At 37.1% G+C, this 27,579-nt stretch overlaps 1 protein-coding gene and 1 pseudogene across 1 annotated transcript in view; one reads left to right on the top strand and one right to left on the bottom strand.

Annotated features, from left to right (window-relative positions):
* Positions 1–94: 94 nt before the first annotated feature.
* LOC125242843 lies at positions 95–8,899 on the bottom strand (annotated as a pseudogene).
* LOC125242846 (collagen alpha-1(XXVIII) chain-like) overlaps positions 7,541–27,579 on the top strand; it is a 32,744-nt gene continuing 12,705 nt past the window's right edge. The window contains exons 1-16 of the mRNA XM_048151841.1: positions 7,541–7,919; positions 10,238–10,374; positions 12,506–13,062; positions 14,754–14,774; positions 16,172–16,231; positions 16,312–16,365; positions 16,475–16,519; positions 16,614–16,640; positions 18,284–18,328; positions 18,412–18,456; positions 20,882–20,935; positions 21,267–21,335; positions 22,504–22,572; positions 26,450–26,518; positions 27,142–27,210; positions 27,294–27,362. Of these exons, the coding sequence (XP_048007798.1) occupies positions 7,906–7,919; positions 10,238–10,374; positions 12,506–13,062; positions 14,754–14,774; positions 16,172–16,231; positions 16,312–16,365; positions 16,475–16,519; positions 16,614–16,640; positions 18,284–18,328; positions 18,412–18,456; positions 20,882–20,935; positions 21,267–21,335; positions 22,504–22,572; positions 26,450–26,518; positions 27,142–27,210; positions 27,294–27,362 (1,404 nt within the window). The 5' untranslated portion in view covers positions 7,541–7,905. The remainder of the gene's footprint in view (positions 7,920–10,237; positions 10,375–12,505; positions 13,063–14,753; positions 14,775–16,171; positions 16,232–16,311; positions 16,366–16,474; positions 16,520–16,613; positions 16,641–18,283; positions 18,329–18,411; positions 18,457–20,881; positions 20,936–21,266; positions 21,336–22,503; positions 22,573–26,449; positions 26,519–27,141; positions 27,211–27,293; positions 27,363–27,579) is intronic.

Genomic DNA, 27,579 nt, shown 5'->3' on the forward strand with positions numbered 1-27,579 from the left:
TTCTTCATGAAAGAAAGCTCTTTCTTCTTCTTCCATCAAATGTTCTCATGAATACTGGTTTTTGGTCACATTAAACATCTTTGTGTTTTTTATTTTCATCTATTGTATTTGTAATGTGGTTTAAGTTCACTGGTGCTGTTTTGTTGAATAGTGTTGAATCTGTACTTGTATCCAAATGGTCGCAGGTGATGTGCAAAATACTCCAACATGTACATGTCTGCAGGTTTCACATAATGAAATGATATTGCAAAATCCACAGTCCGGGCCCTGGAAGAAGAGAAAAATCATTCATTTTTGACTAATCTTGGACAATGCAAAAAAGGTCATTATGCAGAAGTTCAACTTCAATAAACAATTCCTATAGAAATCAATTTTTGTTTTAAAACAGATTTAACTATAGTGGGAATCTTATTAATAATATTTACAGTTACTTTAATTTTAACATTTTTTAGAGCATGAAAATGCTGTTCTATTATGATGCTGAATAAAGAGACCTTTTTTCAGTTTACAGTTTTTACAGTAGAAAAAGAACATTTGTTGTACAGTAATTGTAACTTTAGTGGCAACTGAAATTATAAATTTAAAATAAAAATCTTTTAAAAAAATTATTCATATTAAAATCTAAAAAACAAAATGACTTTTATTTTCTGCAATCTGTTATGCAATCTTCTATTGCAAGTCTGTCTGTGTTTAGTAGGCTTAAACTGAATTTAACAATAAATATTCAAAAATATGGTAAAACCTTTCTGCCTCGATTCTGATTTACAGTATCTGCAGTTCTTAATCAAGTTCCTGCATAACATAAATTCCTTAAAATGGCTAATACAAGTTTTGCTTTGTCACACTTTGAATGTGACTGCTTTTTATATGCAAATTTTATTGAAAATGACCCTGTTCACATATATCTGTAGTTCATTAAATGTCTTAGAGCTTGTTCACACAGAACACGTTTTTGCTTTACAGCACGCTGCAAAAGACGCAAGACACGAGCGCAATGATCATACACATCTGTCTAGCACGTTTACATAGAAAAACAATGTAAAATTAGCGCATTGGAATGGAAAAATGTGCTCTGTGTGAATGGCCCCTTACACCAGACACAAACATCGAAACAGACACTGGAATGAATAATTCTCTCTGCTATCTCTGATATAATCAGCATGGACTTTTAAGATCATCTAACTGTGTGACATAAATTACGTTATGACACAATTTCACATGCTTCTGTAATTTTTTGCATTAACCGTGTCAAATTATTTTAACGCATTAAAGATTATGAATTAATCACATGCGTTAAAGCGTTAACATTGACAGCCCTATTATAAACCTTTAAAGACAGTCTTACTGTGAGCTACAGGGTTGTTAATTGATAGCATTTGCTTCTGTTGAAGCTGTCAGCCCACATTATTTCAGCTTAGTTCTAAAATGATCATTTAACAGTGAAATTCATGGCGAAAACTACATTACCCATGATGCTGTACAGAAAATTGATACCAGCTTCAGTCGCGTCGCTTCATCTCCATTCATAAATCCCCTCCCGTGGCCTTTTTGCATGCTATACAGTAGGGAAGTATTCGATTTCGGACGCAGATAATCTCTCTAAGCTCTCAGAGTAAATTATTAAAATTATAAATTATTAAAATTAATAATTATTCAAATTAAATATTTTAATATATGTATATCTTGCAATAAACTTAAAATATATATTTTAAGTTTATATATAATCAACATTTTTAAATGTGAAGTTTTATATTTCTCCATCGTTTTTAATTGTATTATACTTTTCCTCACTAAAACTGTTAAGTACATTCTTGTATTTTTGTCTGACTTTAAAAATTGTTTTGCTTCAAATCATTCAAATCAAACCATTGGCTTGGTTCATGACTTATAATGCTTTAAGGAAGACTTTTTTAAAATCCCTATGGGAGAAATGAATGGAAGTAAATGACGCTGAAAAAGTGGGTGGGCTGTTGCACTCTATTGCCTTTTGTTGCGTCACACCCGGTGTTACACAGTATTAGCAACAGTAACCATTAGGTTTAACTGTAGAATGACTCACAAATATTTTCATTTAAAAACTGCCAGCTGCACTCACCCGTCTGGTTTTGTAGTAACTGTAGCCCCAGGTCTGTTTTCCATTCTTTGGGGGAATGAGGTGGTTTTCCGGTCTAAAAGGATTAAATGTTTCTCGTTTGTTCGGATCTCTTGAATCCCCGGCCTTCACTCCCATGGTCTCCATGCACCTTCCCAAGGCCATGTCCTCCACGGAGCTGAAATGCTTGCAGCGTCCTGTGCTGAAACCTTGCACAAATCTCCTGAGAGCCTCTCGGCTCAGAACGTATCCGGCTCCTCCGCTCATGTAACCCTGACGTACGAACGGCCGGAACTTGTGGCCAAAATAAACAGGCTCTTCAGTGTCATGATGGGAAAGTAGGTATCTCAGGTTTTCAACCACCACAAATGTGTCATCATCTGCTTTGAGGAACCAGTCGGCGTGCTGGAGGTGGTGCGCATGGAGGTACTGAAAGGCACGGATGGTCTTCCAGTACAGCTGAGATCGGCCCTCGCTGACGTTGAGCCCCACGGTGGGGAAGTCGGAGCTCTGCGAGCTCATGTACAGCACCTGGTTACAGTGTTTAGCCCAGGTGGCACGAATGTGCTGGAGCTTTTTCTGCAGATTTTCAGGCCTCGTCATGACCCAACACAACACACGCACATGGGAATACAGGGACTGTGCCTGCTCATCTGTGAAATTCAAGCAAAAGTTTAAATTAATTTGATCAAAAGTGACAGTAAAGACTTTTACAAAATCTTACCAACCCCAAATTTTTAAATGGTAGTGTTGCTCATGATATTACACATATTTGATCCAAAGGCTTCTACTTAAATGCTTGAAATTTGCACAATTTTATTTTATTTTTTTACAAAATGAAAACTTAAACTATTTTTGTTTTCTTAAAGTTGTAACATATATGAAAAAAAAGTAAATAAAGTTAATAAAAATGTCCATTATGTCCAGACCTGTATTGTAATTACAAAGCAAATATGACTCGAAATTATTGACTGAGTTACAAGACGTAAGTGATAAGGAACATACCATTCTTTTTTCCATGCATGACTTTTGGCTTGAGAGGAAAGAGTATGTGGAGATGCAAGTGCTCTGGCTAGAAGGTCATATCTTAAGAGTTGCTGAACAAAGAGAAAACCAATGAGCCCCCCAAAAATGTATCCATCCATCATAAATATAATCCATTCGGCTCCAAGGGGTTAATAAAGTAGTGAAGCAATGGGTTTTTGTTAGAAAAATATCCATATTTAAAACTTTATAATCTAAAATAACTAGCTTCCACCAGAAGCATCCATTTATGATGGAAGGATGCATTTTTGGGGGGGGCTTCAAAATACATTTCAATTACAGTACAACATTCTAACTGAAATGGAACATCATAAGTTTGGAACACTTTAAATAGGCAGCAACTTGCTTGAAAAGCTTGATACTTTTAGATTAACTTTTACCTTCTCATTATTTGTCTCTGAGCTCTTTGGAATGCATTATAGAATTTTTGTTTCTCCACAAAGGAGGGCCAAAAGAAGGTACAATATTTTAGAAAACAGCAGAATTATACTTCCAACATTTGACTTTGCATTGAGAGTGACTATGATGCCTTAAAATGCTGCCTACATATCGCATGTCAACTTTTATCTATACTATTTTTATACTCAACAAGTAGAACTCAAATAAAGTACATTTAATCATAACAAAAATAAATGTGTTCAACAAAAATAAATTACTGAAGTAGTATGTAAATATTTGACAAAATAAATTGTTTTATTTGCAAATTGCTCATTGTTACATTTGCGCTGTATAGGCAAAAGTTGTGTTTGGAAATTCTGCACTTACAGCACCTGTTAGCAGAAACAAACTAGATGTTTCAGTTCATACTTCTCATTTTCTTTGGTTTGCAAAAAAAACAAAGTCTCATCTAAAAAATTACATAGCAACATCTTAAAACAATTGAATCTTTCTCAAATTTGAAATACATGGTGAGACTTGTGTCTATAGCTGCAATGAGTTTCTAGACTCAGAAATGTGCCCAACACAGATTCCCAATAGCATGCACTCTGAGTTCAGTTGTTTAGCAAAAGTACAGCAAAACCGATTGTTGGTGAATTCCATTTCACAGCCTGTGAAAGTAAGGTGAGGAGAGATTGACTTATCAAACATATACAAAAACTGCAAACATACTGTAGCCTATATTCCGGCCTATGTTAAAATTAAATTATTTCAATACTTTAGACACTTTTAAGGAGCGGTGGAACAAACAAATTTCTATACATGTGATATTGTCTCTTGTGCCATAGTCTTAAGCCGAGTTCAGACTGCACGATTTTAGCCCCGATTTTGGCTCGCCGACAGGTTGAGAAATCGCCGACAAATGCCCGAAATCACAGGCAAATCGGTGCTCGTTCACGCGAGTGACAATCACGCAGTGTGAATGAGCAAAGACGCGATCTGAGAGAATCGCCGACGATGTATGAGGCAACTCATCTTATGATCCCGTAGATGTATGAAGGCCATATTAATGTTTTTATGTTGTCAGTCATATCATTAAAGTAAACAAAGCCGCTGTATGAGTTCTCACCTAAAGCCGAGTTCAGACTGCACGATTTTCAAAGTAGTCGGGATCATAAGATGAGTTGCCTCATACATCCTAGCCAGTATACTTTCTTAAAGATAAATATATATTTCATTCTTCCCCAATTGCATTTGTAAAAGGTATACTACTTTACAAATTAATTTGTAGTGTATAAGTTGATGCTGCTTGATGGAATTATGAAATAACTACATTTAAAGTGTATTTTCAGTTAGTAGACATGTCAATGAATTTTTAGTATACTTATCATGAAATAAATGTATTTTACATACAATTAAATATATTATTTTTTCAGTGAGGGAAGGAAGGAAGGTGGTAAAGAGGGATGAAACAAAGGAAGTAATGATGGATGGATGGATGGATGGATGGATGGAAGTAAGGATGGATGGATGGATGGATGGATGGATGATTACATAAATGTAGGAACTAAAAAGACTGGTCTGTCTGTGTCTGTCTTTAACCATCTACTGAATGTTTACATGTTCTCATGTACTATGGTAATTATTTAAATGATTTTCCAAAGTAATGAAAGAATGCTACAGTATTATCTTGATGTCCAAAAATCATAAAATCTGGAACTTTTAAAAAATACATAAATAAATATTGCACACACATGCACACATCTACAGTGACAGTATCAGATGGTAATATCATGGTACTCGGACACTGAACAATAACCAGGTCTGGATGTATTTGTGTTTATCCATCCATGTCAGTACCTGTGGGCAGCGGCTCTGTACACCTGTTCTCTCATCCAGAGGGCGTCCTGTACCGCAGAGTCATCCAGAGACAGGAGCAGGACTTCAGTGTTGGACGGCAGATACTCCAGCAGGTCTGACATAGGGTGCTTCTCAATATCCCTCCTTGTTTCCTCGCTCCTCCGTCCTCCATCCTATGACCCGGAAACCGATCGAGCTCAGCCATCTTGAAGGAAATCTCAATAGAGTGTATGCACGTGACATCACCGTTGACAATTATGACTGCAGTCACGCCCACTGAGTGGCTCAAAAACTGAGTGGCAGCATTGGTTTTCAGCGTGGATGCCGCGAAAAACACACAAAACACATCCAAAACGGGAAAGAGCTTTGTGATTGACTGTACCAATAGCTTTGACACAAAACCTGAGGTATATATTTAAAGACTGCCGAAAGCTACAGAAAAAAGAAGCAAATGGATCACTGCAATTCACAGAAACAGCTGGACTCCAGACAGAGAAACATGGATTTGCAGTTATCATTTTGTGTCAAATGAGTTGCCAACTCATCAATTAAATATTTACCATCTTATATTATATTATATTTAAATAAACAATGACACAAAAACTATACAAGTTTTAGGGCTAGATAAAATGACTATATATATATATATATATATATATATATATATATATATATATATATATATATATATATATATAACATTGATATAACTGATCACTTGGATTTAAACCTATATTGTAGTTATATAAAATATTCACAGGCAGATTTGCTTTATGTATTTCCCCGGCATCAAAATCAGGCACATAAATGTAAGGAAACACGATTCCTGGCTGCATGTCAATATCCATGGATTAGGTATATGTGCCTGATTTCAACGCCGGGGAAATACATAAAGCAAATCTTCCTGTGAACACTTTATATAACTACAATATAGGTTTAAATCTGAGTAATCACTTATATCAATGTTATATACTGTATATCGTCATATTGTCCAGCCCTAAAATGTATAGTTTTTGTCAGTGTTGATTTAAAAACACCCAATTATGCAGAATATATGATGGTAAATATTTAATTGATGAGTTGTCAACACAATATATAACAATACAATATATACGGTATGATTTTACCTCAAAATCCAACAATTTGACACAAAATGATAACTGCAAATCCATGTTTCTCTGTCTGGAGTCCAGCTGTTTCTGTGAATTGCAGTGATGCATTTGCTTCTTTTTTCTGTAGCTTTCGGCAGTCTTTAAATATATACCTCAGGTTTTGTGTCAAAGCTGTTTGTACAGTCAATCACAAAGCTCTTTCCCGTTTTGGATGTGTTTTGTGTGTTTTTCACGGCATTCACGCTGAAAACCACTCAGTGGGCGTGACCGCAGTCCAGTGGTGTAGTCTACGTGATACGCAGGTGTGTAGGAATGTAAAAGGATTTCCGTATAGACATTGGCTGCGTCCGAAAACTGGAAAATGCTGCCTTCTGAGGACACATTTCAAAGAAGTAAGGCATCAAGGCACGTCCGAATTCAATGTTAGCTTCACTTCCTGTCTCATGAGATACCTTCCTCAGATCGATTTTCGAAGGATGGATGTATCCTTAGCTGCCTTTGATATCCCACAATCCTGTGCTTTCCATTCTGTGACAGTTGAGCTAGAAAAATAAAGATGGCGTCCGAAAGTTGCGTTTGCTGCTCAGTTTGTGTATAAATGTACAATTTTGACCAACATATTTCAATTTTGATATCATTTCTATCGAGAAATTACTGCTGTAATAATTAAATATTTGTTTAGTTCCCACCAAAGCTCGCGCTATATTGCTGTAGATCATTAAACTGTTACGCTGCCTCAGAAGTCTGTCCGAAATCAGTTTCGTGAGGTACCTTCATGCACAAACGCTGCCGTACAAGTCATTCTCTTATAAGACAGCGAGGCAGCAAGACAGCTACCTAGGTTTTCGGACGCAGCCCTTATTTACCAGAGAAACAAGCGCGCCGCCATCTTTATAAAATTGTCTTTGAACTTCCGTTTTGCGGTAGCTCTGTACATTTCTATGGCATCGCTGTCAAAGAATAATTAGTTGGTTAAGTGGATTTACTTGTTGTAGAGTTAATGAAAGTTATCATGAGCATTGTTATGTTTAAAGCAGATGTCTTAACAAATGTCAGTAGATCGGGAAGATTTTAAAACGAGCAGTTCATTCATAAATGTAATATCGCTGTGGAAATACAAACCGGAAGTCAAAAGACAACGAGCGCAACGCTGAAAAGGGGCGGGGCTACATATGGTCTATACCCACTTAAAAAAGCGCGAGGATACGTAAGCATCCAAAAAAATCACAATAAGATTTGTGGTTTGTTGCTTTTGAAATGAAACAGTCTCATATTTCAAATTCTGGCCATTTTACTACGAAATAAAAAAACATAAATACCGTTTTGGCGTTCTTCAGTGTGTCGTGACCGCTGTAGGCCTCTTCAGTTCAAGAGAAGCGGCAGCATGAAGTGCCCGTGAACTGATCCTAAAAAACATGAATGAACTTCCGAAGGTATGTTAAAATATACAGAACGACTTAACTAAATCCGTATCATGTCTCCTGTATTCGCGCAATCAGTGTTTTAACCGCGGAAAGACGTTATAACAGCTTGTAAACAATGTCACGTAACGTCACATTTACCTCAGAACAAACATATTCAGTGACCATAAACTCATTAATCAGCTAGAAAAGTTAACTCTAGAGAGGAGCATTTAGCTAAATATATGCACATTACATATAATCAATTCAATAGCCTAATGAATGTTTGAATAAAATCCATCAAGTTGACAGCCACCATTTATATTTCAAAAAACGAATTGGATAATTTTAAAGTTAGTAGGCCTACTTTATTTTTACAAAAAAATTCCTCAAGTGTAGTTTAAATTTGTATACAAATCACTTCATTTTAACCTTCAATATTAATGTAGTACCAAATGATTTCCATTTACAGCATTAGCTGAGCTTTTTTTTTTTTTTTTTTTCTTGAGCAAATTTGTTTTGTAGCTATAGCCTATCCAAAATAACTGATATTGAATCTAATTTCAAGTTAGTGAATTTAAATGCATAAATATGATGACAGATTGGCAGGAAATCACAGAAAAACTACAGAAAAAATAAAATAAAGTCCAAACAGGGTTATATTGTGACATACTGATAAGCCTCATCTTTCCATTATTGTTACAATAATGGAAAGAATGCTGGGGTAAAAACAACCAAAGTTGGGTTGAAAATGGATTGGGTTGTTTTAACCCAGCAGATGGGTTAAATGTTTGCCCAACTTGCTGGGTAGTTTTATTTAACTCAACTATTGTTTAAAAATTACTGTATGGCTGGCTTGAAATGCACCCAAAATAGATTGGAAATTGAAAATCAGACACAATTATAGAGGCAACAATAATAATCAAAAGGTGATAATTTATTAATAAACTATTTAAGTGTTTATTGTTCAATTATTATATTTAATATTCATAAATGTAAATTTCCAACCTATTTGGGGTTCATTTTAAGCAAGCAAAACAGCAATCTTTACACAATAGTTGGGTTAAAACAACCCAGTTGCTGGGTTTGTCCAATTTCAACCCAACTTGGGTTGTTTTTAACCCAGCATTTTGTAATAATAGTTGCAACTTGCACTCTTAAATGTGCATTTAAACTTGCCAGCTGATAAAACCTATGATCCAGGGATCATATTCATATAACATTTAAGGCTATCTCAACTGGCTGAGTTAGATGGTGATTGACACTAAACAGTAGAAAATCATTCAGTCTCTTCAGCTGTAAATGTCATTGGATGTTAAAGTCTTGTGTCCCCAGATTTAAGTCTTTCAGAATGCTCTAAATTACATGTAGCCTAGATCAGATGCATACTATATTTATTAGCAAGTGTGGCAGTACTTATGGGGTGTCGATCTGGGACGGGTGAGTATGAGGCTGGGAGGGAAAAATCACAGTATACTTACTACAAAAAACTAGACTACACCACTGCCGCAGTCATAATTGTCAACGGTGACGTCACGTGCATACCCTGCACGTTTTTCAGATTTCACGGGGGTACCGTTTATGTGAATTGTTGTCAAGGAATCAGAAGCTTTTGAGGAAAATGTTATTGTCCCCCAAACAATCTCTCAGCATTCATCTCCAAAACAGATCTAAACAATAGAAAATAGTGGAGAGCTTAATTCCTGTTTAACACCACATTAAATCACAAAAAAAAGTTTATTTTTCATATTTTATACCATAATACAACAGGTATTCTATAAATATTTACAGTTTCACGGGTTAGATTTCTGCTCTGCTCTGTTCTGTACTGTAGTGTGTGTGTGTGTGTGTATGTGTGTGTGTGGTCCTAATTTTTGTTCAGTGCAGAACTGAAGTCAGTCAGAACAGAAAATACTCCATACAGGAGACATGTGGATACTCTCTATATTTGCATAATAGACCAGGTAAGCACTTTATCCTTTCTTGTATTACTGTCCTGATATTTGTCCCTGCTTAAAAAAAAACATCTCAGCATTAAATGACAAAACTAAACAAAGAAATGATCATTAATGTTAAAATACTATTGAATGGATTTAACATTATTGCATGATGCATTTGTGGATTTGATTTAGACTTTGTTTAAAATGTGTTTTGATGCATAAGTTCCATTACACTTGATTTATTAAACATTATATTTGTTTAGAAATATCTAAAAGGTGTATATTCAAACAACAAGAAAGGGACACTCTTCGTATGGTTTTTATTTTTTAGCCACTTTGCAATGCATGCAACAAACACATTTTTAAGATGCACAGAAGGTCTGAAAGATGTTTTATTCAATTATCTTTAAGGTCAGACATGAATGAAAGCATGGCCAAAGTGTGTTTTCTGTGCCTGTTGCTTTGGCTGCTTTTACCTGCGGCCAGATGCCAGAACAGAAGACAGTCTGGAGAAACACTGAACAACCTCTCCACAAAACTGGACAATGGTAAATGCATTAGCGTTTTCTTCAGCGCAACATTGATTGTGTTGACTTAGTCTTGCATGTACAAAAGTGAAAGTTATATATTTTTACTATGTCAACTGTTTCTCCAAGTCAGCAATAAGATTAAATGGAGACTGTTCTGAAAAAAGGTTAGTTTACCCAAAATGTAAATTCTGTCATTAATTTCTCACCTTTATCCAAACCCGTAAGACTTTCGTTCATCTACAGAACACAAATAAAGATCTTTTTGATGAAATCTGATAGATTTCTTTCCCTTCATAGACAGCTACACAACTGACTTTGATGCTTCAAAAAGTTCATAAAGAGAATGTAAAAGTAAACCATATCCAAATTTTCTGTAAGAGACTCGATCGCTTTATGATGAACAGATTGAATTTAGGCTTTTATTCACATATAAACATTGATCAGCAAACATAAACAGAACCTGCTCACGTGAACCTGCTTGACGCACGAGAACAAACCTCTTGCAGAAGCTCAAACGTCCTGCGTAACACGAGAGTGAACCTCACTGGTTCTCGCACGAGTCAAGCAAACATGCTTGCGCTTCTGTTTACCATAACTGATGTGTGAGTTGATGAATGATTAGCTATATGTGAATAAAAGCCTAAATTCAATCTGTTCATCACATAAAGTGATCGAGTCTGAACTAAACGGCTCAATTCATATGGATTAGTTTTTACAATCTCTTTATGAACTTTTTGAAGTTTCACTGTGTCAGTTGCAGGGGGGACAGAAAGTTCACACATTCCATCAAAAAGATTTTCATTTGTGTTCCGAAGATGAACAAAAGTCTTACGGGATTGGAACGACATTAATTTTTATTTTTGGGTGGGTTTTATTTTCATTTTTCAATCATCATTGTATTGCATTGCATTGCATTGTGTCTCTGAATAAAACTCCTCTATTCAAGAACCTTTATAAACCCTATAAAGTGTAGGGTTTACAGTTTGAGAGACTAATTTACAGTTAAAGACCCAAAGACCAGATATGATGAATGAGTTTTAAAAAATAAATTGAAGAAAATTTTACTGAAGAATAGTTTGCAGTTTCATCGGCAGAAGCCAGCTTCAAGTCTCACATGGAGTTCGTAGGCCACTCTCCGTACATTAACATTTCTACAGCAATTATACTCTTAACAGCGTCCACTAACTGAAGTCATTACTTCAGGTTGAATAATACTGACCTGTAACACAGAATACTAGTGCACATACACAGATACAAAGGATTCTCAGCTTCTACAAGGTTGAAGTTGGCCGAACTTCCCCAAAACATACTGATAAGTTGTACTTTTCTCTCAGTAAGAGGTACAGACAATATTTATCATAATTCTTTAGTGTTTGAAGATGAAAAGAAAAATAAATGCTTTAAAGGTGCTAAAGAGGATGTTTTGCTTTATACATTTTTGCAATATTACTTAAAACTGTCTTTACTAACTGATAAAAGACTATTTATTAGGTGCACTGAAAGTAATAATATTAATATACATCATCTGTGCACGAGGTAGGGCCTTAAAAACATCAGCCAATCGTTTACACGATCATCGTGTAAATGATTGGCCCTTTGGCTTGTCAATCACTGCCATGACGTTCCTTGTGAGAGTAGAGCGGGGCTGCGCACTCCAGTAACTTTCCACACTCCACAGGCGCCGCATGCGATGTTTTTGTCAGGAGACAGGAGTAACAACTGCAGATTATGAGTTACATGACATAATGAATCCACTACCACGACACAGCGAATGCCGGTGGTAAACATGACGTGCCAACGTGCACGAGTTTTGGGAGGCGTTCCCTCGAAATTCTTACGCATGCGCTCATTTAAAAAACTCAGTAACAGTCTTTGGTTTCTCAGTCGACGAAAAGATCCTCTTTAATACCTTTAACAAAAGATGAAGAAGTCATTCAAATAATTTAATATTTAGAAGGATAAATGTTGATTAATAAATTGATTATAAATCACTCAAAAGATATATATCCAGAACTCCTTTGTGCCATGGAAAGGCTCCATGGATATTAAAGGATCCATCGATGTCAATATGAACCTTTATTTTTGTATATACGGTATACATATGGTATGTGTAAATAGTTTATGGCTATAGTTTCTTCTCTCATTTCAGAGTTAGAATGTCAACTAGAGATCGCATTTATCCTGGACAGCTCAGAGAGTGCAAAGCGCTTTCTGTTTGATCAAGAGAAAGCATTCGTGCGCTCCTTCAGCAGGCAGGTGGTGCAGATGCAGGTGTCTGACTGGCATTTGAAGACTCGTTTGGCGCTCATCTACTACAGCAGCTCAGCGCATATTAACCAACGCTTCAAAGACTGGCAGGACCTTGACGTCTTCCTGAGCAGATTGACAGATGCCACCTACATTGGTCATGGAACGTATACGACATATGCCATATCCAACGCCACTCAGCTCTTCACCAGCGAAACCAAGGAGCAGAGTGTTCGAGTGGCTCTGCTCATGACTGACGGCAGCGATCATCCGCGGAATCCTGACATCATGAGGGCGGTCAACGAGGCCAAAGGCCACAACATTAAGATCTTCACAATAAGCTTATCAAAGAACAACGTGAACAGTGCCAAACTGCGGGACATGGCAAGCAGCCCAGCCCAGCAGTACTCCCACAGCCTCACTGACCCCAAACTGGAAGAACGGCTCCTGCAGCAGCTCGTGAGGCATTCAATTCATCTGTCAGCCTCGTTAGATTTAGCAAGATCAGACAATCCCCCATATTATAAATGCAAATAAACGATTGATAAAAAAAAAATGGAAGTGAAAGATGCATACAAATAGCACAATTAAATTAACCAATAAACAAAAACAATAGTGAATTGAGAAACTGCAGGTATCAGCACTTCTAATTTAATTCTCTAATCTAATACATTTTTCCAGAACTTTTAAAATATTTTATACCTGCATGCCACTTCAGTTACTATTGAGATACATCAGAATGTTTTTAGTCAAATTAAATCAGCTTCAGTGCAAACAGACAAACATCACCTTGTGCAACAGAACAAAGTATGAATATATATATATATATATATATATAATATAATACAAAGTTCTGGCATGAAACTCTAGTGGGCAGGCTAATAAGTCCTTTAACTCAACCTACTCATAATCACATCATCATCTATAGGACACAGATGTTTGGTTCCTGCTGTATTAGTAGCCAATGAGCTTGCTCAATCTTCAAATACATGAGTTAGCATTTGCCTTAGCAGTGCAGCGCACTTCAGAAACCCCCCACCTTCCCCAGCTCCACCTGTATAGATCTGCAATGGGTAATTCATGTACGCTATATTGTACAGCAGCAGCATGTCTTACTTGTTCACAGCAGCGTGTCGCGTATGTATTGGTAGTAGCAAGTCCGTACTTGCTCTGCAGCAGCAAAAATCAACAGCAGCAGCAGCGTAGCAGATCGTGAAATGTCAAGCACTGTCTGTGATCACACAATATGGGTCTCTTAGAAATGCATAATAAAGCTTCCCATGTCATGCACAGAATTTGGCAATAAATTGGACTTGTCTTGGCATTGTCATAGATTTGTGTCCTAATTCTTTTGTAACTGGTGGCTCGCGATGCCAAGCATGATGTGCAGCCCCAGACACCAGTTATAAAACACTTAAATGTCTGCATTGTGTAGCTTTGTGGAGTTGTTAGACACGGGACAGTAGACAGCACTTTTGCCGGATCTTTTATTCCTGATACAAAACACAAACAAGCAGACTCTTTAGAGAGAATTGCCCTTGTTCTCTCTCCCATAAGATTACAAAAAGGAGCACGAGTAAAGATAAATCACAGTGAACAAGGAAATAGTACAACAGAGAAAACATACCCAATACAAAACACAAACAAGCAGTCTGTTTAGAGTGAATTGCCCTTGTTTTCTATTAAATAAATACGTACACTGATCACCATGTGCTCTAATTTCCACATATTAAGGCATAAGAAAAAAAAAAAAAACAATCAAAAAGGGTAAAATGACAAAAATAATCACACAGGTAAGTAAAATTACATTATACACATGAATTGGAGTGAAAATATAGATATAAAAGCAATAATTACAATAAAGATTAAATAAGATTATCTGGAAGTCAAAAGAAACCCACCTCTTCCATGCAGTTACAATGCAAAAGGGAAGAGGAGGAGACAGAACAGGAAGTTATGTTGACTTATGACATCACAATAATTAAAGGCAAAGCACCAATTTTGATCAGGCAGCCACATCAGGTTTATAAATGAACAATTTTGTGTGAATTCTACTAAACAATACATATATTTTAACAGTATAATTTCTACACCTGTTACACTTATTTCTCTTTTAATTTTTTTTTTCTTTCTTTTTTTTTTTTCTTCAGGAAATAATCTCAAAGAATGAAGTAAGTACTGACTAAGAAGAATGGCCCTCAAAGTATTCAGACACTTTAGTCATTTTAGTGGCATTAAGCTACAAAACCAGACAAATTTATAATTATAAATTTTATAATTATAAACATCCCCAGATAATGAATTAATAACTCAAATTAATTTAATTAATAATAAATTATACAACTACAGTACTACAAGTACAGTACAGTCCAAAAGTTTGGAACCACTAAGATTTTTAATGTTTTTAAAAGAAGTTTCGTCTGCTCACCAAGGCTACATTTTTTTAATTAAACATACAGTAAAAAACAGTAATATTGTGAAATATTATTACAATATACAAAAACTGTGTACTATTTAAATATATTTGACAAAGTAATTTATTCCTGTGATGGCAAAGCTGAATTTTCAGCATCATTACTCCAGTCTTCAGTGTCACATGATCCTTCAGAAATCATTCTAATATGCTGATCTGCTGCTCAAGAAACATTTATGATTATTTTCAATGTTGAAAACAGTTGTGTACTTTTTTTTTCAGGATTCCTTGATGAATAGAAAGTTCAAAAGAACAGCATTTATCTGAAATACAAAGCTTCTGTAGCATTATACACTACCGTTCAAAAGTTTGGGGTCAGTAAGAATTTTTATTTTTATTTTTTTGAAAAGAAATGAAAGAAATGAATACTTTTATTCAGCAAGGATGCATTAAATCAATCAAAAGTGGCAGTAAAGACATTTATAATGTTACAAAAGATTAGATTTCAGATAAACACTGTTCTTTTGAACTTTCTATTCATCAAATAATCCTGAAAAAGAATATTGTACACAAATATTTTGTACAATTGTACACATTAAATGTTTCTTGAGCAGCAGATCAGCATATTAGAATGATTTCTGAAGGATCATGTGACACTGAAGACTGGAGTAATGATGCAACAGTTATTTTAAATTGTAATAATATTTCACAATATTACTGTTTTTACTGTATTTTTAATTAAATAAATGTAGCCTTGGTGAGCAGACGAGACTTCTTTTAAAAACATTAAAAATCATAGTGGTTCCAAATTTTTGGACTGTACTGTATATTCAAACTTATGCTGATACAGTACGTTTATGTAAAGCAAAATATACTATATAGCAAATCTCAAACGCTTGATTACTTGTATCATTGCAGAATGTAAACTATATTATTGTTCAGCTCTAATCTGCTTATTGTGAAAATATGGCATTAAAATATTAAGGTATTATAAACATTAACATCATGATTTGCAACAATGTGTACTGTGAAAAGTGCTAGCCTATATAAATACATTTGGCCTGACTTGATTAAGCAAAGCATTTCACACCAAAAATGATAACTCTTGAACAATGCTGATTGCAAACTACCTGTTGGTTGTATTTCTCTTGTCAGTGCCCACGACCACCAGTGTGTTTGTGTGAGAAAGGTGAACAGGGTCCTCCAGGAGCTCCTGTGAGTATCGATGGGAAGGAATTGAGGCCATTTTTTTCCCTCACTGGTGTCATTTATGAGGAAAACTCTATTGTGTTTAGGGTAAAAAAGGAGATCAAGGTTATAAAGGATTGCCTGGTCCAAAAGGCTCAAGGGTGAGAGTGAAAATAATTACCATATTTGTTTAAAGGAATTATGATGATTAGATCTGTAGTTTATTGTTGTTGACACCTTGGTCTGACTATGGCTATGGCTGTTTTACAGGGGGAAACAGGAGCACCTGGTCTTCCAGGAATCAATGGTCCAGAGGTACATCACATCTTCATATGGTCAATTTATACATTTTGTCTTACTACTGACTCTCTGACCAACACGGTTCTTGGTCCTGTTTCCTCATCCACAGGGAAGACCTGGGTTCAAAGGGGATAAGGTGAAACATCCTAGTTTTATCTTTTGCATATGCATTTGGGTTACTGCAATTAATTTGTTAACATTTCAACATATTGTCCTAACAAGCCACAAGACTATCTCTCTCTCTCTACGTTTTATATATATATATATATATATATATATATATATATATATATATATATACACACAACAGTTCTTTCTGATTCTCGAATCTGATTGGCTGAGAGGTCTTTCCAGCCATGCAATATTCTTACAGTATCGAACAGTAACTGTTTCACTGTTTGAATCCCTCCGCTGTCAGCATTCTCACAGCGAATGTCATGGCAAACCCACCATATTTTTATAGATACTACTGTTATTTTGTAATGGAATGTTGTTTTAAGAGTTTTTTTTAAGAGAATATAGTTGTTTAGACCTCAGATATGAGATTTATATGTAAACATAGCGCCTATTTGAAAATATGTTTAGACGTTTTCGGAGATGTGAGCTCCAGGCCATCATCTACCTGCAGAGAACAGCTTCATCTTGGCCAGTCTTTTGGGAATTTGCTGCTGCTTATGTAGATAGTGTTTAAACATGAGGTATAATTGGTTTTGGGTATATCAAACAGGCAATCTTTGGTCTTGTTTATTTAATCCAGGTGAAAAAAAGTACACTTCTATAATGTACTTACAGTGCTCTATTTTTGCACACTAATTTTGTACTTAATATACTAAAAATTCTTCTTTAGTACTTCTTAAGATAATCTTAAGAACATCTAAGTGTACTCAACTGTGCTATTTTGAGACACCATGAAATATGAACTAAAATATGCTTTTAATATACTATCTCTGTATTAAAAAAAATGATTTAGTTACCACTTGTAGTACACTAAGTGTAAGTGGTAACTAAGACACAATGTTAGAATGCACTCTTAAAAATAAAGGTTCTTCATCGGCTATAGTTCCATGAAGAACCAGGAATCCTTTCCATTAAAAGGTTCCTTTAGATTATTAAGATTCTATATAAATATTATCTTAGTTCTTCTCACTAAGAAAAAAGTTTCCTTTAAAGTACACATGAAATCAAAATTTACCTTATTTATTTTGTTAGCTCATTTTGCTAGTTTTGTGGTGAACAATTCATCCGTGCAAGTCAATCCACACAAAAAAAATAGTTTGACTTCGTAATATTTAATCAAAATCTGAAACTGCTCCTCCCCTCTGCAACGGTGCCCATTCTCTAATGACATCAGTTTGACGGCTTGTGGTCTAAATGACGGCTCGCGTTAAACCACTCCCCTCCAACCGTTAGTCTGCTATGAGCGAGAGATGGAGAGGAGGAGCGCTAAAGTAAAACTCTGCCCTCTATTCAATATTCCGTTTCACTTGGAAATACGTCACAGCACTGGAGAAAACTCGTTTGCAACTTCCGGTTCACTCAGACTTTAAGAACTGTTCACTTAAAGGTTATTTGGGGAAGCCTTCTTCTATGGCATCACTGTGAAAACTTATTTTTTGAACCAGTATTTTAAGAGTGTACTTGTGGCTTGACTGGACAGAATAACTACTCAGAACACCTAGCAACCACATAGTAACCACCCAGCATCATTAATACTACTGTCACTGTTCTCACACATTCTATTCCACAATACAATAACTGAAGTCTTGAGTCATGTTTTAGGGGGATAAAGGTAATTGTGGACCACCAGGGCAAAATGGACATAAGGTAAATCTTCTCTACTGTTTGATTTACTATTGTTCTGAAATATTTCTCATATGATCAATTAAATTATATGTTTCATTTCACAGGGCGCTGAAGGGCCTCCAGGGCCGAGGGGCCCCAGAGGAGAGCAGGCATAGTATACCTCTTTACATTACATATTATATGCCACATTTCACGTTTCTGCTGAATTCATGATGCATAACATTAACTGTATTTGTATTATTTATCACATGATAATAACTATTTAATAACTGAGTATTTAATTTGATTCTGTGAATCAAATTATATTTATTAATCATTTATTAATCTTATTAGATTTTCATACACACACACACAAAAAGCTGAAGAAAACAAGAAAAAACACCTTTGGGAAAATGTTTGGAAAAAATAAATTCTTAAAAATTCCTCCAATTCTTTAATTAATACAATTTTACATGGAACTCATACAGACGTAAATTTAATTTATATTATACTTTTTTTTATTAATTTATGTATAAATACACATCATCAATTGTTGGGCACTTTTACTCATCTTAGCCTGTAGAATGCTATTTTTGATGCACTATTTAAAAACATTATCTGTGAACAAAAAACTTTTTTTAACTTATAAAACATTACTTGTCAAAGATGCAGAAAAAATAAAAATATAAAATGAGATAAATAATAATATTAATAAACTTTATTTTATATAGTTCCTTTTAAGCAGCTTCTCAAGGCACTTTACACAAAAAAGAAAAAAAAAAGATTAAAAATTACAAAGAGTACAAAAAAGAACAAACGAATACAAAATTGATTTGATAGATAGATAGATACGCCGTAGAAGAGTGCAGAAGATAAAGAGATGGCAGCGGTTCTGGGGGAGGACGAAGATGTTGTGAAGGGAAGGAGGGAGTGGCCAGGTGGATACGACCCAGAGCTCCGCCATGCCGATAGCCCAAGGTGGAGTTGATGGCAGTAGGAGCCATGATGTTGATGAACACTGGGGGATGACCGATGGTGACGGAGCCTTGGGAGATAGAGCCCACCACCCAGATGGAAGTCTGAGGCAGTGATGGTACGCCGATACCCTGGGCGGCCACGACGGCGCCTAAGTGATGACCCCCTGAGGCGGAAGTGGAGATCCGGAGAGCAGAGGGCGAGCTAGTGTGACCGAGGACTGAGGTGGAGCCTAAGGGAGCTTGCCAAAGCCGAAGGGGTGGAGGGCCGGAGAGCAACGGACGGTCCGCAAGTCCGCAGCTGAGGCTTGGCGAAGTCCAATCCAGGTGCAGCCAATGGTTCGAGGGAGCCAGGCAAAGTCTATGGTCGACGCTGAAGTCGAGGGAGGAAGGAGCGTTGGCGCAGCAGCCAGGTCGGCGGGTCAAGGTGCGACAGAGCGAAGCAAGGCTGGAGGTGGAGCCACGGGCTCATATCGCCCAGGAGGAGTAGGCTTCTAGCAGGTCCATGGGTTACCTTGCCATGGTGAGGAGGATGTGGTGACACAGCGGGACTGATGGGAGACGATGATGACTGGGTGGCAGGCTTGGCGGAGGTCTGAAAAAGGAGAGTAGCACAAAACCCGACAAAAAATAGAGCATTCCTGATGGCAGTAAGTAAAGGTGGTGGGAGAGGGAGGCTGGGTGAGGATAACAGGACTGGCGAAGAAGATTCAGATGAGTTTCAGGGATACAGGGAATTGGACTTAGCACACTCAACTAAACTGTTCAACAGGTCCAGCCGTTGCTCGCTCTCAGTGGCAGGAGGATGGATGGTGTCGCCTGCTTACACCCCTGGTCAGACTCTCCGTGGGGCTTCGGCTCCGAGGCAATGTTGTGCTCTGCCTTTACATCCTCGTGCATAGGCTCACTCATCGCGGCAGACGGAAGCTTCCAGTCTGTGGGGGGCTCAGGCGTCATCGATCGGGGTGGTGACAGGCTGGGCTCTGGGTCTGGCCGGGTTCTGGATCGGGGCCTTACGCTCTCCAGACACCTCACGACGGCCTCCCTCCAAGTCCGGTAATGTGTCTGGAAGGTGGATGTGATAGTGGAAGTTCTCCCCGATCCAGAACAAGGTTTTAAGGTTTTCGTCATTAAGAAGGCAGTTGCTGGCCAAAAAAAAAAAAAAATTATTTTCTTTATAAAAGAAATATAATCAGGGCTCTCCTGAGCCAGGATGATAAACTTAGCCCTGTCAACCATTTGGGCAGGGCCGGGCCGGTCTGATCATCTGTCACACTTGTGACTGTCGTAACAGTGATCGGACAGGGAACCAACTTGTAAAGTAAACACAAATGAGGATAATTAATAGAACACAGCTGAAACATAGGAAATAATAATGACGGTAACCAAGGAGACAGACGAGTGGCGGGAAACTAAACAAAGGAACGTGTGACAAATGAAAACAAACTGAAAGTCTATGAAAACTGAAACTAAACAGAATTGAACGTGATAGATAGATAGATAGATAGATAGATAGATAGATAGATAGATAGATAAATAGATAGATAGATAGATAGATAGATAGATAGATTAAATATTAAAAAATGACTAATTGTAGTATATTTCTTCATTATTTTACCAGGGTCTGAAAGGGCTTCCGGGGGACCAGGGGCATGAGGGTCAAGCAGGACCCAAAGTATGATCATATCTTCCATTTCTTTGCCAGCCATTACCTACTGTAAACTGCCAGACACAAGGGGTGCCTTTATGCTCTGTAAATGTCATTTGAAACATACATGAGAGAATGCGTTGGGTGATCAAAATGTGTACTGAACCCTTTCACCATACCTCACGCTAATAGTAGTATGTTGTTAATACTACAACAAAAGTTGCAATGTGACATGTTTTAAAGATGACTGAGGTTTACAGCATTTAGTAGCAAATATATCAGCTTTAAATTTATGTGAACTTTAAATTTATGTGGAGATGATGTCCAAATGAATCACTGACCTCCGGGTTGTTCCTAGGGGGATCAAGGGCCAGTTGGTGCATCTGGCCCACCGGGAGATATTGGAATTGGATTCCCTGGTCCAAAGGTAAACTTTTCAGCTGGTCGTTCTCAAAAGGACTTCTCTCAGTTCATATTAAAAAAAAAAAATTTTTAAAGCAGTGAAAACACATACTACTGTTCAAAGGTGCAGGGTCAGTAAAATGTTTTTTAAAGATTTTTTTCTTTTATTCAGCAAGGACACATTAAAATGATCAAAAGGAACAGTAAAGACATTTATAATGTTACAAAAGGATTTCTATATCAAGTAAATGCTGTTCTTCTGAACTTTCTTTAAAGAACTTTCTTTAAAGAATTCTGAAAATAAATGCATAACAATTTCCACAAAAAATTAAGCAGCACAACTGTTTTCAACATTGATGATAATTAGAAATGTTTCTTGAGCATCAAATCAGCATCACAGGAATAAATTACATTTTAAAATGTATTCAAATTAAAAAACAGTTATTTTAAATTGTAATAATACTTCACAATACTATTGTTTTTTCTGTATTTTTTGATCAAATAAATGCAGCCTTGGTGAGCAGAAGACTTTAGAAAACTTTACACTACCAAAACTTTAGAACGGTAGTGTAAACATTTACTGACATTACTGTTAGTTCTACACAATAATGCTGAAAAGCATTTTTATTGCTCAGATGTTGCTCTTTCATAGCTCAGGAGACTTAATTGGGGTTCTCACTTATATTTCATTCAAGTATCAACACTTAATTTTAGACTTTAAGTTTTGGATGTTTCTTCTAAAATTAGAGGAGAAATAAAAATGGAAACAAATGAGGTGATTTTTATAATAAAGTAAGATTTAGACTTTAATGAGAAATGTTTCAGTTTAATTTAAGATCTCTTACATTTGACTGAAGACTTCAGTGTCTTGGCACAGATTTGAGGAGACGTGTGAGACTACTGGTGTCAATGTTTTCAGAGGAAAATTAAAGTAATTTGCTTTCGATTTAATCTCATTGCTGCAGAAACAGAAATGATTGAGATATATAAAAGAGATCTCATTTGAGTTTTTTCTTTTCTATTGCTATTGGATGCTGTGATCTGGAGGCTTTAAAGCCAAAATATGTTACAATGAGGTACTTTCTTGCTCCAAAGGTTTTAGTATGTTGATGTTCTTGTCCATCACAATGTAAAGGCCTACATGCGGTGTATTTTATTTCATTTTAAAGTTATTTGAGGTGTGATTGTTTTAGGGTGACAAAGGAAACCCAGGAAGACCAGGTCTTCGAGGTGAGGTTGGCATAGGTCAGCCAGGTCTACCTGTAAGTATAAACAGCCTGAATCAGAATGAAAGAATGAGCTTTATTCGGCAAGTGTGCGCAAACAGACAATGAATTTGTTGTGGTTTTTTAGGAGCTCTGGGTACATACATACATATTGTAGCTTTTTTCAGAACACAGGCACAGGTCGGTTGCTCCTAATTCTTAGGCTCGTCTTGTTTACGCCGTGAGAACTGTATTTATAAATGAACATAGTACAAACACATCAACAGATTATACAATACATAGTCTTAAAGGAAAAGAGATACAAAATGATGCTTTCAATACATTAAACAAGCGAAACAAATATCTCATTGGCTGGTTGTTATGAAAAAAGATCCTTGATCCTAGTTTTTCTTTCTTTTCTTTTTTTTTTTTCTTTTTTTTGAATTTCACTTATTAACAAACTTAAAATCAAATATAAATATATGCACACACATATACATATATACATTTACAGACATATATACACACATATACAAACATGCATACATAAAAGAAGGAAAAATAAATAAATAAAATATTCGCAGTAAAATGCTATCAACTTTACACTAAACTAAAACAGAAAAAGATTATCTTTAAAAGTCCAGGGTAGAAGTCTCAGTCCATCATGCCTCTCTTAATGCAATTACTTGTTCATCAACCCAAAATACAACTGAACTTTAATAAGAGTACACAAATAAAAATCTAAAAATTAGTGGTTATTCAAATATAAACCTTCCCTTAAATATTATCTCTATTAAGTTGGTTGGCAAATGCTCTATAACTGGCCTCCACAACTGCTCAAACACAGCAGCATCTCCCCTAACCACTGCAGTTAGTCTTTCCATAAGCAAAATTCTGAAGATCTCTTGATACCAGAGTGAAAGTGATGGGGGTCGAGAATGAATCCACTCAATTAAAAAGCATTTTCTAGTAACAACAGCTTCTCACAGAGTACAAACCTATTAGTACTTAAAGCAATATAATTTTACTTTATCAGTGCAATTTTATGAACTGACTATCCTATCTCAACACCCTGGAAATCAATTTGAGTTCTAATGGTCTCTGCAAGGGGCTCCAGAATTAAGGCAAAAAGGAGAGGGGAGAGAGGGCAGCCTTGCCTTGTACCTCGCCCCAACGGAAAAGGTAAGGAGCGAATGCCATTGGTAATCACACAAGCAGTAGGTGCACAGTAAAGAATTCGAATCCAATTAAGAAAAATTGTACCTAACTTAAATTTGCTCAGCACTTCAAACATATACCCCCACTCCACAGTCAAATGCCTTTTCCGCATCTAATGAAATGGCATACACTTGAGTCTCAGATATTTGTGAGTACTGTATTATGTTTAGCTAACATTAGCTCCTAACATTGGAGTAAGACAGCCTTTGTTGAATAAAACCTGTCTGGTCTGGGTTTATTATTTATACAAAGAACCAGCTGCCAACCGGCAGTCAAATAACCAGAAAGAATTGTTGAATATTTCAAGGCCAATGACACTAAGAGGTATAGCCACCACGCCCAAAAAGATGACCAGTGGAAAACTTTTAAACATCTTTAAACCACCCACTCCCACATCCATGATTTCGAAAAGAATGAAAAAATAAATATACATATATACAAATCATTAACTACAAAAATGGTCAAAAGCCCAGAATAATATGTGTAAACCTATAAATGTATCTCAGTAATTCGTTATTTCCGCTAAAGTGACGCATTCTCACACCTTATGTTTTAAAGAGCCACAAATGAATTTACATTCCATTACATCGCATTTACATTTTTAAATTGTACCTCAAATAGATGAATAGATGAAATTATGAATTTAATTATAAATTAATTATAAACCAATTGCACAGAACATCTACACAACAGCAGTTACCCATATATACTGTACATACTGTACATATTAGGGATGGTAAGATTCACTGATTCGCATTGGTGAATCGGCAGAAAATTTAACAATGCGATGCAATTTAAAAAGTGTAATCGGATACAAGTTGGCATTTGAGCACATCTTCTTAACAGGTCTTGTTTTGGTATCATGTTCATGTTCCATGGTTTATTTTGAAGTTTATATTTCCATTGCTATGTTTGCTATTGTTTGCCATGTGCTCCTTGTTATCATGTGTTCCTTTGTCCACATGTGATCATGTCATGTAATTCCCGTGTTCTCGTGTTATGTTTTCATTGGTTCATTGGTTGAGTGTGCACAGGTGTCTCGTGTCTAGTGATTAGTCCTTGTGCATTTTAGCCCTCATGTTTTCCTTGTTCTTTGTCAATTATTGTCCTTGTAACCACTGTTGGTGAGTTCCATGTTTTAGTTTTGTACACAGTCAAGTCAAGCCAGAGACTGTTCACATCATGCCTGCCCTGCCAGAGACTGTTCACATCATGCCTGCCCTGCCAGAGACTGTTCACATCATGTCTGCCCAACCAGAGACTGTTCATGTCATGTCTGCCCAGCCAGAGACTGTTCTCATCATGCCTGCCCAGCCAGAGACTGTTCTCGTCATGCCTGCCCAGCCAGAGTCTCTTCACTTCACACCCGCCAAGTTTGATTCTCTTCACGTCAGGCCTGCCAAGCCTGAGCTTCTTCACATCACGGCCACCACACCAGAGCCTCTTGCCAAGATGGCCACCACGCCAGAATCTCCAGATTGTGGAGCACTGACTATTGTGTCCACGACTATCATGTGTGTTTGGGCCACGCATGCATCCTCTCCAGTCCCTGACCAGAGTCCAGTGATGGCTCCAGTCCCTGACCAGAGTCCAGTGATGGCTCCAGTCTCAGACCAGCGACCAGAGATGGCTCCAGCCCCTGACCGGCATCCAGAGATGGCTCCGGCCCCTGACCAATGTCCAGAGATGGCTCCAGCCCCTGACCAGTGTCTAAAGATGGCTCCAGCCCCTGACCAGTGTCCAGAGAGGGCTCTAGCCCCTGACCAGAGTCTAATGACTGCCTCAGCCCATGGACCCGCTCCAGTCCACAACCCCATAGCTTCTCCCAAGAAAATGTGGGAGGGGAGGGGGGCTATAGATACCCTGCTAGGCCCTCTAAGCTACCTGCAATGCCATGGTCCCTTGAACTACCTGTACCTCCATGGCGCCCTGAACTGCCTGCACCAACATAGCTCCCTGAACTGCCAGTGCCACCCTGGATGTGTCTTAGCTTGGCAGGTCCACCCATGCTCCATGGTCCAGGTTTAGCTCATGTTCCACAGACCAGGTCTGCCCATGCTTCAAGGGCCAATTCAGCCCATGCTTCAGGGACCAGGCATTTAAGCCCTCATGTTTGCCTTGTTCTTTGTCAAGTATTGTCCATGTAACCAATGTTGGTGAGTTCCGTGTTTTAGTTTTGTACCAAGTCTAGTCAAGCCAAGTCTTTCTTTGTTTTGTAATTTGTTTATGTTTGCTGTAAAACTGCACTTGGGTTCTTCAAGCTTGCCTCCAGCAGACTAACTAACTTACACTTCTTTAACACTGTTACATCTGTACACTAGCCTTTGCTGATATAAAAACATATGGTAATCCACCTCCTCTCATTTTCCCGGATAACTCGGCGACGCAATCCGCTCTGAACAGCTGGAAGACCATTAGATGTAACTCACTGTCCGGAATGGCTCCATTCAACTAGGTTTATGTGAATGTCTAGTAAAAAGTCTGAATGCTCAAAAGTTGGCAAAAAGTAGTTTGGTGTGCTGTTTCTGATGTCTAGGAGTTCGTTCCTAGTAAAGCTAATCAGAAAAAAGTTACTTAAAACAGGACAAACAAACAAAAATAGGAAAAGTACTGCAGAGCTCAAAACCAAGGCAGCCATCTTATACTGTTACTGTTTTAGCCTTGTATGACTTTAAAACATGCATCTAATGAGATAATGATACATGCATCAATGAAGGGTCCTCCAGGTTTACCAGGATCACAGGGGAACCCAGGAGCTCCAGGCGAGGGACTTCCTGGCCCAAAGGTGAGCAGATACAGTTGCTGTTACTTTTTTATTTTATTTATTTATTTATTTATTTTAGGTCTTTCCCTTTTCAGTGGGCTCTCTGTCCTTTTCTGATGCCATAGAAGAACCATTTTGGGTTCCTCATAGAACCTTTCAGAGAACAGTTCTTAAAAGAACCATTTTCCTTAGCGTGAAGAACATTTTAATAATCTAAAGCAGTGGTTCCCAACCACATTCCTGGAGGCCACCCAACACCGCACATTTTGCATGTCTCCTTAATCAAGCACACCTGAATCAGGTCATCGGCTCATTAGCAGAGACTCCAAGACCAGAAATGGGTGTGTCAGACAAAGGAGACATGGAAAATGTGCAGTGTTGGGGGGCATCCAGGAATGTGGTTAGGAACCACTGATCTAAAGAACCTTTTTTTCACTATAAAGGACATTTGGTAAACTGAAATATTCCATGGATGTTAAAGGTTCTTCATGTAAACTTAGACTCCAATAAAGAACCTTTATTTTTAAGAGTGCACATTGAAAATCATCTAAAATCAATGCACAACTTTCTGTTATTCTTTCCCTTTAATGGTTGTGTGGACATTGAAATATCACTTTTTAATCTGTTTTGTGTTTGTGTCTTAGGGTGACCGTGGCTATGTTGGCCCTACTGGTGGACGTGGACCCCCAGGTTTTGGAGTCAAAGGTGAAAAGGTATGTTGCAGTTGTGTGAGATTTTAGTTGGCCATATGAATGGCATTTTGCATTAAATGTAGCCCCTGTATCCATCCTTTTAGGGCAACGCGGGACCTCCTGGATCACCTGGACTAGTAGGAATGCCTGGCAGGGGAATTCAAGGAGAGAAAGTATTTTATGTTATTTTTCTGGTTTAGCATTTTTATACAAATATTTCTGTACTAGTGCTGCTAGTTAAGGCAAGCTTCATTTCTCACATACATGCATATAGTGTTAGTGATTTAAACAATAACCCTAAGTAATAAACACTGTTTGTGCTATATTCATATACAATATGATTCCTTAAATCATGCAGCAAGTTAAGGAGTGTGCTTTTACTTTTTGAAA

Source organism: Megalobrama amblycephala, linkage group LG13 (assembly GCF_018812025.1).
Source record: "Megalobrama amblycephala isolate DHTTF-2021 linkage group LG13, ASM1881202v1, whole genome shotgun sequence".
NCBI classification, from domain to species: domain Eukaryota; kingdom Metazoa; phylum Chordata; class Actinopteri; order Cypriniformes; family Xenocyprididae; genus Megalobrama; species Megalobrama amblycephala.